Here is a 13,104-nt window from a genome sequence, read left to right on the forward strand (position 1 = left end):
TCCCAACTATACATACAAAATGAGGTCTAAATTAGCTGTTACTGCTCAAGAAAGAGATCTTGCAGTCATTATAAACAGTTCTTTAAAAACACATGCTCAATGTGCAGCAGCAGTCAAAAAAGGTAATAGAATGTTAGGAACCATTAGAAGAGGTGGAGATAAGACAGAAAATATCACAATGCCAGTACATAAATTCATGATACGCCCACATCTTGAATACTGTATGCAGTTCTGGTTGCCCCATCTCAAAAAAAGACATTAGAATTGGAAAAAGTGCAGAGAAAAGTAAAAAATATTAGGGGTATGGAACAGGTTCCATAGGAAGAGAAATTAAAAAGAGTTTGACTGTTCAGCTTAGAAAAGAGATGACTAAGAGTGGGTTCTGACAGAGGTCTATAAAATCAGGAATGGTGTGGAGAAAGTGAATAAGGAAATAATATTTACCCCTTCACATAACATAAGAACCAGAGATCACCCATTGAAATTAATAGGCAGGAGATTTAAAACAAACATAAGGAAGTACTTCTTCACAAAATGTACAGTTAACATGTGGAACTTGCTGCCAGGGGATGTTATGAAGGCCAAAAGTATAAATGGGTTCAAAAAGAATTAGATAAGTTCATCTATTAGCCAAGATGGTCAGTGATGTAACCACATACTCTGGGTATCCCCAAACTGTGACTGCCAGAAACTGGGACTGAATGACAGAATGGATCACTGGATAAATTGCCCTGTTCTGTTCATTTTACCTGAAGCATCTGACCCCAGCCTCTGTCGGAAGACAGGCTATTAGGCTAGATGGACTATTGGTCTGACCCAGTATGGCCTTTCTTAGGTTGTTCCCTCAGCTGGTCCAGTTGTAATGGCAGTGTCTAAGGTACTATGCATCTTCTATAAATACTGAAATGAGTGTGCATTACCCAGTAATTAGAAAACTTTTTCAGGGCTCACATACAATTCTCTTCAAAATGGAATTTTTAAAAAAGTGGCTGGTGGCAAGTACATAATGCTGTTAGGATCAGTGGTGTCATGGGGCAGATTCTTCTAGTGAGGCAAATTTAGCATCAGGAACTGTCAACCTTTTTTAAGAAAACCAAACCACTCAATAGCCTATAGATGCCAGTATATAGGCAATAAGTATTTACTGCATGTGTAAGCTTTTTATTAAATACCTACAACAGTTAAGTTTCTAGTTCTCCAATTTTCAGTAAAGCAGGGTACTAACACAGTTTCTTCAGGCTTTCTCATAGATCCTAGTGCAGGTGATGTCATTCATGGTGCATTCCTAGAAGACAAAAGAGGAGTTCACTGAAACAGTTGTACTTTCTCACAGCAAAACTGTAAAGACAATCCCACTTTAAATACAAAGAGGGAGAAGAAAAATCCTCTCACCCATTTTGTTTGTGCAAAGAAAAATGTGCACTGAATTATATTATAAGGTTATTGGTATTAGTATTTCCCCTTTTCATATTTTCTTCCAGCTTACAAAAAAATCAAAATATATGTTAAAGCAGGGATCAGCAACCTTTGGCATGCAGCCTACCACGGTAAGCCCTCTGGTGGGCTGGGTCGGTTTGTTTACCTGCCGCGTCTGCAGGTTTGGCCAATCTCAGCTCCCAGTGGCCACGGATCACCACTCCAAGCACATCCCTCGGCCCGCACCACTTCCCGCAGCTCCCATTGGCCTGGGACGGCAAACCGCAGCAAGTCGGAGCTACGATTGGCTGAACCTGCGGACGCGGCAGGTAAACAAACTGGCTTGGTCCACCAGAGGGCTTACCTTGGTGGGCTGCGTGCCAACGCTTGCCAATCCCTGTGTTAAAGACTAATATTAATATGAATTCAGCCATCTTTTGAGCTTCTTCATTTCTGTCTTACTTATATGGCCCTCACAACCACAGTATGTGAACACCTCACAATCTTGAATGAATTTATCCTCACAACCTCCTTCTAAGATATGGAAGTACTTTTATCCCCACTTTACAGTTGAAGGAACTGAAGCACAGAGAATCTAAGGCCCACAGCCTTAAAAGTATTTAGGTGCCTAAATCGCATTGAAATCAACAGGAGTTAGGTACCTAAATACCTTTGAGGGTCTGGGCCTAAGTAACTTGCCCAAAGTTGTAGAGGAAATGTGTGGTGGAGTAGGGACTTGAACACGTCTTCTGGGTTCTATGCTAACTACCAGGCCATCTTTCCTCTTCTCCCATATTCTACAATAAATAACTTGATTCAACCTATTTTCTAATGTTCTCTTCCTGCCGTATTCAACCAATCACATTTCTAACATAAGCCACATTTATTTAAGGAGAAAATGGAATGTATAATTAAACTATAACTGTTTAGATGGTCTCTACAGCTTTGCATTACTCAGTGATCAGATAACTAGAATGAATTCACTCACCACCACCATTTTCCCATCTACCACTTGTCTCTTTATTGTGGTCTCTTTGCCATCCCAGTTCTGGACCTGATTTAATGACCCATTTTCTAAGGTCACAATGCTCTGAAGAAACATAAAGAAGCAAAACATGAGTATCCTGCCCAGATTATTATTATTTATAGAGCAGAGGCACACACAATACCCTAGTGTGCTGGGGGCTCAGTTATGCTAGTTTCTGTACAAACATATATTAAAAGATATCCCCGGTCCAGAAGAGCTGATTGTCATGCTGGTTAAAGAAGTGATTCACTCAACACTCAGAAAGTCCTACTTTCTATCTTGGGGTTTTACACTGAACATAACGGCCACACTGGGTGAGACCAAAGGTCCATCTACCTGAATACCCTGTCTTCCAATAGTGACCAGTGCCAAGTGCTTCAGAGGGAATGAACAGAATAGATAATCATCAAGTGATCCATCCCCTGTCACCCATCCCTGCAGCTCATCATGTTGGGTATCTGGGGATCTTTCATGTAAGATAGATGAGCAATGATAGGTACTAGCCCCAATTCAACATTTTTATTCATGTTTTGACAATACATATAAAATCACTACTGATAACATTTATGGATGAAACAGACTGCCAGAGTAGTAATTAATGAGGGCAGAGCAATCTGGACTGATTAGTCAACTGGGCCCATTAAAACGAAATGCATTTTATTACAGTCAAATACAAAATGATATACCTAGAAGAAGAAATGTAGGCCTTAACTACAGAATAGGGGACTGCATCTGGAAAGCAGTGACTCTGAAAAGGATTTTAGGGCTCATAGTGGGCAAGCAACTCAGCATTAGCTCCCAGTACAATGCTATGGCAAAAAGAGTTAATGTGATTGTGGAAATCTAAGTACAGTTTATGAATTCTGCTTAATTTTGTGAAATTACTGCATGTGACTGAATGCCTCAATGTGTAATGAGTCAGCCAGAGGTTGGCAAGGTCCCTGTCACATCAATGCCTTCCCTCCCCTTTTGGAATCAGCTACAGAACAAACACAAAGATAAAACAAAAGAAAATGGAGCAAATAACTAAGCAATCAATTTGCAAACATCTAGATATAATAATGTGATGAGTAACAGTAAGCATGGATTTGTCAAGAACAAGTTATGTCAAACCAACCTGATAGCTTTCTTAGACAGGATAACAAGTCTGGTAGATTGGGGGAAGATGTGGTATATCTTGACTTTAGGAAAACTTCTGATACTGTCTCACAGGACCTTCTCATAAACAAACTAGGGAAATGCAACCTAGATGGAGCTACCATAAGGTGGATGCATAACTGGTTAGAAAATTGTTCCCAGAAAGTAGTTATCAGTGGTTCACAGTCATGCTGAAAGGGTATAATGAGTGGTGTCCTGCAGGGATCAGTTCTGGTTCCGGTTCTGTTCAATATCTTCATCAATGATTTAGATAATGGCACTGAAAGTACACTTATAAAGTTTGCAGATGATACCAAGCTGGGAGGGGTTGCAAGTGCTTTGGAGGATAGGATTAAAATTCAAAATGATCTGGACTAAATGGAGAAATAGTCTGCAGTAAATAAGATGAAATTCAATAAGGACAAATGCAAAGTACTCTGTTTAGGATGGAACAATCAGTTGCACACATACAGAATGGGAAATGACTGCCTAGGAAGGAGTACTGCAGAAAGGGATTTGGGGGTCATAGTGGACCGTAAACTAAATATGAGTCAACAGTGCGACACTGATGCAAAAAAAGCAAACATCATTCTGGGATGTATTAATAGGAGTGTTGTAAGAAAGATATGAAAAGAAATTCTTCCGCTCTACTCCATGCTAATTAGGCCTCAACTGGAGTATTGTGTCCAGTTCTGGGTGCCACATTTCAGGAAAGATGTGGACAAATTGGAGTAAGTCCAGAGAAGAGCAACAAAAATGATTAAAGTTCTGGAAAACATGACTGATGAGGGAAGATTGAAAAACTGAGTGGATGCAACAGTTTTCAAGTGCATAAAAGGATGTTACAAGGAGAAGGGAGAAAAATTGCCTCTTGTCCTATCCTCAGAGGTTAAGGACAACAATGGGCTTAAATTGCAGCAACTGGTTTAGGTTGGACATTAGGAAAAACTTCTTAACTGCCAGGGTGGTTAAGCACTGGAATAAATTGCCTAGGGAGGTTGTAGACTCTCCATCATTGTCTAGCCTGCTCTTAAAAATCTCCAAACGCCTGTCATGGATGGTCTAGATCAGTGGTTCTCAAACTGTGGGTAAGGACCCAAAGTGGGTCTTAACCCCATTTTAATGGGGTCGTCAGAGCTGGCTTAGACTTTTTGGGGCCTGGGTTTGAAGCCCGAACCCCACCATGCGGGGCTGAACTTGTTAACCTTGATGACTGTGCTCTGACAGGGCTATGGGTATGTTATGGAGGATGCCTGAGCTGGAAGAAAACTAGTTTAACCAAGTTTATCTGCAGAAAGGGGAAAGCGGAGAGTGGAAAATCCCCAAACAGGAGAACAAATGTGCAGAGTTGTCAGAACAGGGGGTTAAAAAGCGAAAGAGCAGGCTTTAGGAAAGAGGGCTTTTTTTTTTTTTTTTTTTTTTTTTTTTACTGCAGGACCAGCCAAGGTCAAAGGAAGCTGAATGGAAGAGAGAGGTCCAAGAGATGGGACTTGGAATGCTGAAAGGACACTGTCTCAATTCCTGAAGAATACTCCAGAGTAATGAGGAAATTGAGGCAAGAATGACATACAGATATTTTATTGTATTGTCTAGAGCTGTGTAATTTTTGTGCTGTCTAAAGTAAAGAATGATTGGTTTAAGAACCTTTAGCTAAGTCTTTGTGTTGTGTGCTTCACCTATCATGTGTCCTTGGACACTGTAAACCAGAGTGCTCACAAGCTAGGAGCCCTTGGAAAGGGTGTGCTTAAGATAATGGGAAGATGGAGGGAGCCAGTACTAATTTCAGGACCTAGGCAGCTGGATCATGGGATCTCAAGAAAGGTATTATACAGAGGATCTGCATCCTGAGAGTGTGCCTCAAAATCCAGAGCCAGAGGAAGCTTAAAGCACATGGCACCATCATGTTGAGACCCAAACGCAGCAGCCTGCTGAGTGTCCAGAAGGGCGAACGACTAGGATTGTAACAGCAATCCTTAGGCGTATAAACAGAGAATTAGTGAGTATGAGTCAGAAGGTGATTTCACCTCTCTATACTTAAACACTTAAAGAGCTCAATCAGTTTAGTTTATTAAAAAAAAAATAATAAATAAAAAAAACCAGTAGGGACTTGATTACAATGTATAAGCTCATTCACAGGGAGAAAGCACCGAATAGTAAATGGCTCTTTAAACTAGCAGAGGAAGGTGTAACAAGAACCAATGGATGGAAACTGAAGCCAGACAAATTCAAATAAAAAATTAGGAACATATTAACAGTGAGGGTGATTAACCATTGGAACAGACTATCAAGGGGAATGGTGAATTTTCCATCTATTGATGTCTTCAAATTCAGATTGAATATCTTACATAAGAATGGTCACATTGGGTCAGACCAAAGGTCCATCTTTCCTGTCTTCTGACAGTGGCAAATGCCAGGTGCCACAGAGGGAATGAACAGAGAAGGTAATCATCACGCGATCGATCCATCCCCTGTTGCCCATACCCAGCTTCTGGCAAACAGAGGCTAGGGACACCATCCCTGCCACTGATGGACCTATCCATGAATTTATCTAGTTCTTTTTTGAACCCTGTTATTGTCTTGGCCTTCACAATATCCTCTAGCAAGGAGTTCCACAGGTTGACTGTGTGGTGTGTGAAAAAATACTTCCTTTTGTTTGTTTTAAACCTGCTGCCTGTTCATTTCATTTGGTGACTCCTAGTTCTTGTGTTATGAGAAGGAGTAAATAACACTTCCTTATTTACTTTCTCTACACCAGTCATGATCTTATATACCTCTATCATATCCCCCCCTCAGTAGTCTCTTTTCCAGGCTGAAAACTTCCAGTCTTATTAATCTCTCCTTATACAGAAGCCAGTCCACACTCCTATTCATTTTTGTTGCCCTTTTCTGAACCTTTACCAATTCCAATATCTTTTTTGAGATGGGGTGACCACATCTGCATGCAGTATTCAAGATGTGGGCAAACCATGGATTTATATAGCAGCAATATGATATTTTTTGTCTTATTATCTATCCCTTTCTTAATGATTTGCTTTTTTGACTGCTGCTGCACATTGAGTGGATGTTTTCAGAGAACTATCCACACTGATTCCAAGATGTCTCTCTTGAGTGGTAACAGCTAATATAGACTTCTTCATTTTATATGTATAGTTCGGATTATATTTTCCACTGTGCGTTACTCTGCATTTATCGACATTTAATTCTTTCTTCTAGATGCGCTTTAACCTATAAGTTATTGAGCTGGGTACAAAGTTACAGAGGTAACTGGGTTAGACTACATGATCTAATGATCCCTTCTGTCCTTAAACTCTATAAATCTAAGGAAAAAATTCCTAGTGTTCTTCATGGAATCTGTCTCTTGTCCTTTTCTGGGGATATAAAAGCTCTACTTAAGTTGCATTGAGTTTTCCAGGTGTGTTTATCTAATTATCCACTCTGATAATTAGCAGATGTGTTACTACCGTGTGGAAAAGAACTGTCCGTGCCTGTTGCAGCAGATTGGGAGAACTGTGAAGGACAGCTTTAATTCTCACCTTGGTTTTCCGGTCATCTGGTGTGGTTTCATCAAACTCCTCACCAAGCTTAAAAGAGATCTCATTATTTTTAAAGGCACTTTTGGTTTGGATGGTTACCACATCACCGTCAGCACTGATGGTCACGCTGGGTTTGGCCAGCTTGCCCAGTTTCCTTGTGGCTAAGCCCACTCCTGTAAGCAAGAGAATTCAGATCTCTTAAACTACCAGGAAAAAAAAAACATTATGGATTTCAGTGTCTCAGGAAGGAGAATAGTGGCATTGATGGGAACGGCAAACATCCTCAGATGCTTACATAGGTCTTTATATTTCAAGTCATTAACAATTTCCTAGTGAGGACTGGGCTCAGTGTATTGCTCACTGAAATCAATGGGCTTTAAATCAGGGCCATATACATTAGGCAAGAAAAACTGCCATGACCACAATGAAGAACTTTAATGCATATGTGATGGCTCAGGAGCAATTGGCACCTATGATCTCTCCCCAGTAAGCACTCTTTCCAGTGCCAGGCCTTTACCTGTACTTCCCTGCACTCTTTCTAGAGTGGAACTGTCAGGTTCATCCCCACTTTAGACTGAATCTGCAGGCTACCCCCACTATTCCTACCTTCCTCCCACAGTTACAGGACAAGTGGTGTCTTATACCCCCTTGCAATACCTCTTGAATGAACCCCTCAAGGGACAGGTTGTGCTACCTACACCTTTCTCTGGGTGAAATCCCATGGTTCTACCACACTTTCACTGGATCCTAGGGCAGCAGCACCTCTGGTCCCCAACTGTGTTAACACAACAGGCTCAAGTGCAATTGGTTCGCTCCTTCTCAGGTGCCTGACTAAAGAAACTCAAATCAGCTACTTGTAAACAGATGTACTGCCCATTCACCCAAAGGTACACAGCAAGCAGAGGTAAAGGTTAAACTCACAAAAGGCCCACACGCCTGGGGCTTGCCTGCAGCCCATCACTTCTCTCAATGCTTAGGTGAGCTCAGCTATCTCAGGCACTTCCTGCAGAGCCCCTGCTTCTGGAAGTCCCCAGTCTGCTGCATGTTCTGCCTAACCAGATCTGGGGACTTCACTACATGATGCCTGGTGTAATGCCATCAACTATGGCCACCCTAGCTAGCAGAACGGTCCTCAGTAGACTATGCGTGTTTAATGATGACGTTCCTTTAATCTAAGTCTCTGGCCTTGGAAAAATAGGACATCATTCTTCTAGTAGGAGTGACGGAAGTGCCCTAAAAGTGGGGAGGCCACTGGCGGCCGAACCATGGCCCTGCTCCCCCACACCACCCCTTCCTCCCAAACCCGCAGGTTCACACTCCCCCTTCCCACTGGGGGGCCCGCCCTCACACCACCCCTTCTTCCTGAGGCCCTGTCCTTGTGCTGTCTCTTCCCTCAAAGCCTAGCCCCCTGCTCACTCCTATCTGCCCCCTCCCCTCTATCACTCACCCTTACGACTGATAAAAAGTGAGGGGCCGTGGCCCTCTGGCCCCTCCTGTTCTGGCATCCCTGCCTTCTGGCAGGCAAGAGTTTTCCAACAACTAGCTCAACCATTGTTTCTCTTAAGGACCCCCGGTATACTCCCTGGAGAGACCTTATCTCTGTCATTGTGTTGTTTCCTGCTTGCACCCACCATCAGCCTTCTTTGATTTTATTCCCTTGGCTTAGAGAGGAGGTGAAAGCAACTTAAAAAAAACATTGAGAAAGTTCCAGGAGACTGAAGAAAAGCTAATGTTGTGCCAGTATTTAAAAAGGGTGAACAGGATAATCTGCGTAATTACAGGACTGCCAGTCTGACATTGATCCTGGGTAAGATAATGGAGGGGCTGATACAGGACTCAATTAATGAAGAATTAAAGGAGAGTAATATAATTAATGTCAATCAACATGGGTTATGGACAACAGAACCCGTCAGACTGACTTAATTTCTTTTTTATGAGATTACGAGTTTGGTTAATAAAGGTAATAGTGTTAGCATAATATATTTAGACTTATGTAAAGCATTTGACTTGGTTTCACACAACCTGTTGATTAAAAAGCCAGAATGATATAAAATTAACATGACACACATTAAATGGACTAAAAGCTGGCTAACTGATAGGTCTCAAAATGTAATTGTAAACAGGGAATCATCAGGTATGTTTCTAGTGGGGTCCCACAGAAACTGGTTCTTGGCCTTTCACTGTTTAACATTTTTATCAACAGGCCTGCAGACAGCAATTCTGGGCCCCATGGGTGCAGGGCCTGGGGTGAAAGTGACTTCCGGGACTGTCCTGTCACTTCCAGCACTGACCGTGCTGGCCAACTGCGTGGGCCCACAGGGCCCAAAAGCTTGGGTCTTGGAGCAGTCATGCATGTCTAGGAGCCCTGAGGCCTGCCCAAGTGATTTAAAAGGGCCTGGGCCACCAGGTCCTTTTAAATTGCCCAGGCCCCGGGGCAATTGCCCCCTTGGCTGCCCCCCATCGGCAGGCCTGTTTATTAATGAACTCAGAAAAAACATAAAATTCTCACTGATAAAACTTGTAAATGACACAAAGATTAGGGGAATGGTAAGCAACGAAGAGAACATATCACTGATACAGAGCGATTTGTATCTCTCGGAAAATGTGTGTTTTAATATGGCTGAATGTAAGGTTATACATCTAGGAGCAAAGAATGTAGGCCATACTTACCTGATAGAGGACTCAAGTCTGGGAAGCAGTGACTCTGAAAAAGATTTGTGGGTCATGGTGGATAATCAGCTGATCAGAAGCTCCGAGTGTGATGATGTGGCCAAAAGGGCTAATGCAACCTTTGGATGCATAAACAGGACACCTCAAGTAGGAACAGAGAAATTATTTTACTTCTGAATTTGGCACTGATGCAACTGCTGCTGGAATACTGTTTCTAGTGCTGGTGTCCACAGTTCAGGAAGGATGTTGATCAATTGGAGTGGGTTCAGAGAAGAGCCATGAGAATGATTAAAGGAGGAGTGAGGAACCTTTTTTCCATCAGGGGCCATTGACCCACAGAAAAAAATCAGTCACAGGCCACAGACAGCCCCGTGGGGGGAAATGTAGGAGGGGAGGCTCGGGGCTTCTCCTAGGTTCTGGGGTGGGGACAGAAATCAGGGGTTTGGGGTGTAGGAGCAGGCTCCAGGCAGGGGCCGAGAGGTTTGGAGTGCAGGAGCAGGCTCAAGGAAGGAGCAGGGGGTTGGGAGCGGGAGGGGGTTCTGACCTGGGGCATTGGGCTATGAGGGGTGTGGGCTCCAGCTGGGTGGTGCCTATCTCAGGCGGCTCCCCGTCAGCAGTGCAGCAGGGCTAAAACAGGCTCACTGCCTGCCCTGGCTCCACGCTGATCCTGGAAGCAGCCGCCATGTACAGCTCCTAGGTAAAAGGGCCCGGGGTCTCTGTGCGGTGCATACTGCCTGTGCCAGCAGCTCCCATTGGCCGCGGTTCCTTGCCAATAGGAGCTGCAGAGTTGGCGCTGGGGGAAGCACACACAGCTTCCCTGATTACCCCTGCTCCTAGGGGCCACAGGGACATGCCGGTCATTTCCGAGAGCTGGAGCCAACTCTAATGTCCCCCCACAGCGGAGCGAGGCAGCGTTCACGGCTCCAGCCCAATGGGGGGGTGGGAACCAAGGCTTGAGGCCTCTGGCTGGCGATGCAGAAACTTGTCATGGGCAGATTAAATGAAGCAATGGGACGGCTCCAGCCCACATGCCATAGGTTCCCCACCCTTGGATTAAAGGATTAGAAAGCCTGCCTTCTAGTGATAGACTCAAGGAACTCAAACTATTTTAAGTTTTATTTTAAGTAGCTTAAGCATTAAAGAGTCTTGTGGAACCTTATAAACTAACAGACATATTGGAGCATTGGAGCATGAGCTTTCGTGGGTGAATACCCACTTCGTCGTTCACCATGAAAGCTCATGCTCCAATACGTCTGTTAGTCTATAAGGTGCCACAGGACTCTTAGCTGCTTTTACAGATCCAGACTAACATGGCTACTCCTCTGATACTATTTAGCTTAACAAACAGAAGGTTAAGGGGTGACTTGATTACAATCTACCAGTACCGCCATGGGGAATAAATATTTGATAATGGACTATTTGATTTAGCAGAGCAAAGTATAGCCTAGTCCAATGGCTGCAAATTGAAGCTAACAAATTCAGACTGGAAATAAAGTGTAAATTTTTAACAGTGAAAGTAATTAACCATTAGAGAAAATTTACCAAGGTGGATTCTCCATTGCTGACAATTTTAAAATCCAGATTGGATGTTCTTCTAAAAGATTTGCCTAAGGAATTATTTTCAGGACATTCTATGGCCTGTGTTACATAGGAGCTCATATAAGATGATCACAATGGTTCCTTCTGGCCTTAGAATCTATGGTTCTATGAATCTGTGATTTAACTCTGTGTAGTCAGCCAGAATAATACCCAGCTGGTAAACGCAGGCACATATATTCATATGAAATAATACAAACATCTTCCTCATTCCCCACAAACTACTTTTAATACCTGCCTCATAAAGTTTACTACAAGGTGCCCAGAAAAAGTTTTAAATAGACATGGGCACCTTGCACTTCAGAATGTACTTTATGAGGCAAGATTAAAAGTATGGCTTAGACAGTCTCCTTTGTGTGACCTGATCATGGTAAGAGCTCATTTATTCATTGCATGCAGTCTTACCTATGTTGGATAAAGCTCTGCCAGTGACTGATCAATTAATGGAAAACTGAACACAAATGAGGCTGTGTGTTTTGGGGGGAACCATTATTAGTTAAGCCCTTTGTTCCCACAAAGAACAGAGCCAAACTGATCCCTTCAGAGTTTATGCCTCAAAAAGCCTGTGTTTGAGAAAGACTGCAGCACCAAAACAAGCTGAAACAATTTATTAGCGATCTGGTGAGCTTTTGAGACATCCCTAGAAAAAATATAAAGGGTAATCAGAGGTGGAGTGTACAGGTTTGTTCAAATCTGGGTTACACTGTGCCTAAATCACCACATTTTGGGGGAGGGCTTGGCTTATAATTGCAAGTCCTTTAATAAAGTTTTATTTAGAGCTAACAGCCATGTCTCAGAATGGTGTCAGCAGCCTTGGAGGCAGACTGTAGAAGCAAGCCAGCAATTGTCAATTGGTACTAGGGAATCAGTGATGTCACTGTCACGATATTGTCATATTGGAGGTATGAAAAGTGTTTGGTTGTACTATTAAGGAGAACCCAAGATTATGTTATTGCAAAAATGATGCTAATTTTAATTGATTGGCTCTATTTGGCAACCGAACAACATGTACCATCACTTTGCCTCTTATTTGTGGTGGCTTCTTCCAACTCTTGGCTTAGTTGAAGGACGTCTTGGTATTTTACCAGGATTTGGGGTTTTGATGGTACTATCATGTCCACATTTTACAAGTATAGCATTTGGTTCCATTGCTCAGTATCCTGAATTCAATTTTCCAGGAGAAAAGCAAAAATTTAGTCATTGAAACAAAATCAATGCAAAAACCCCACATCTTTTTATGTTATCTCAAGAAAAGTATCAGGGAGTGGGCATCATCTTTAACACAACCACCTCTAGCTAGAATATTTATAAATGAATTACTAATTAAGTTACTTTATACATATCATAGGCTTTTTTCAGGTGTAGCAGATTATCTGGGCAATTCCCAGGCAAAGGAGGATCAGTACCTGCAGTGTCATTTTGAGACCACTATAGCAGTGAAATCTTAAGCAAAAAAGAGTGCCACCACTGCCCATAGTCTCTTCTACTGACTCATAGAGGTCACCCCTTTGTGCTTGCAAGTGACAAGAAAGCAATAGATCCCCAGATTATTTCTACTTAAAAACAGTGTATATTAAAGAGAGAAAGAACACTTAAAATTAAAAGAAAAAGCATAAAAACCCTGTAATATTTCTCACCTAATTCTTTCATGTATGCATCAAAGTTTTCACATGAGGTTGATTTCCAGGTTCCCAGGAGATGATCAACCATTTTGTCCGATTTGTC

General features: G+C 42.5%; 1 protein-coding gene across 1 annotated transcript; it reads right to left on the reverse strand.

Annotated features, from left to right (window-relative positions):
* Window positions 1–1,234: 1,234 nt before the first annotated feature.
* On the reverse strand, window positions 1,235–13,104 carry LOC127045402 (myelin P2 protein-like). The gene is made up of 4 exons (XM_050941495.1): window positions 13,017–13,104; window positions 7,114–7,286; window positions 2,405–2,506; window positions 1,235–1,285 (listed from the first exon to the last, which is right to left on the reverse strand). The coding sequence occupies exons 1-4, from the start codon at window positions 13,087–13,089 to the stop codon at window positions 1,235–1,237; spliced, it is 399 nt and encodes a 132-aa protein (XP_050797452.1). The 5' UTR covers window positions 13,090–13,104.

This window comes from Gopherus flavomarginatus, chromosome 2 (genome assembly GCF_025201925.1).
Source record: "Gopherus flavomarginatus isolate rGopFla2 chromosome 2, rGopFla2.mat.asm, whole genome shotgun sequence".
NCBI classification, from domain to species: domain Eukaryota; kingdom Metazoa; phylum Chordata; order Testudines; family Testudinidae; genus Gopherus; species Gopherus flavomarginatus.

Excerpts from the sequence above, each read along its gene's own strand:
- LOC127045402 (XM_050941495.1), bottom strand. The coding sequence starts at position 13,089 with ATGGTTGATCATCTCCTGGGAACCTGGAAATCAACCTCATGTGAAAAC. Across the intron at positions 7,287-13,016 it reads TGCATACATGAAAGAATTAG|GAGTGGGCTTAGCCACAAGG; the intron begins GTGAGAAATATT and ends TCTTGCTTACAG. Across the intron at positions 2,507-7,113 it reads CAGATGACCGGAAAACCAAG|AGCATTGTGACCTTAGAAAA; the intron begins GTGAGAATTAAA and ends ATGTTTCTTCAG.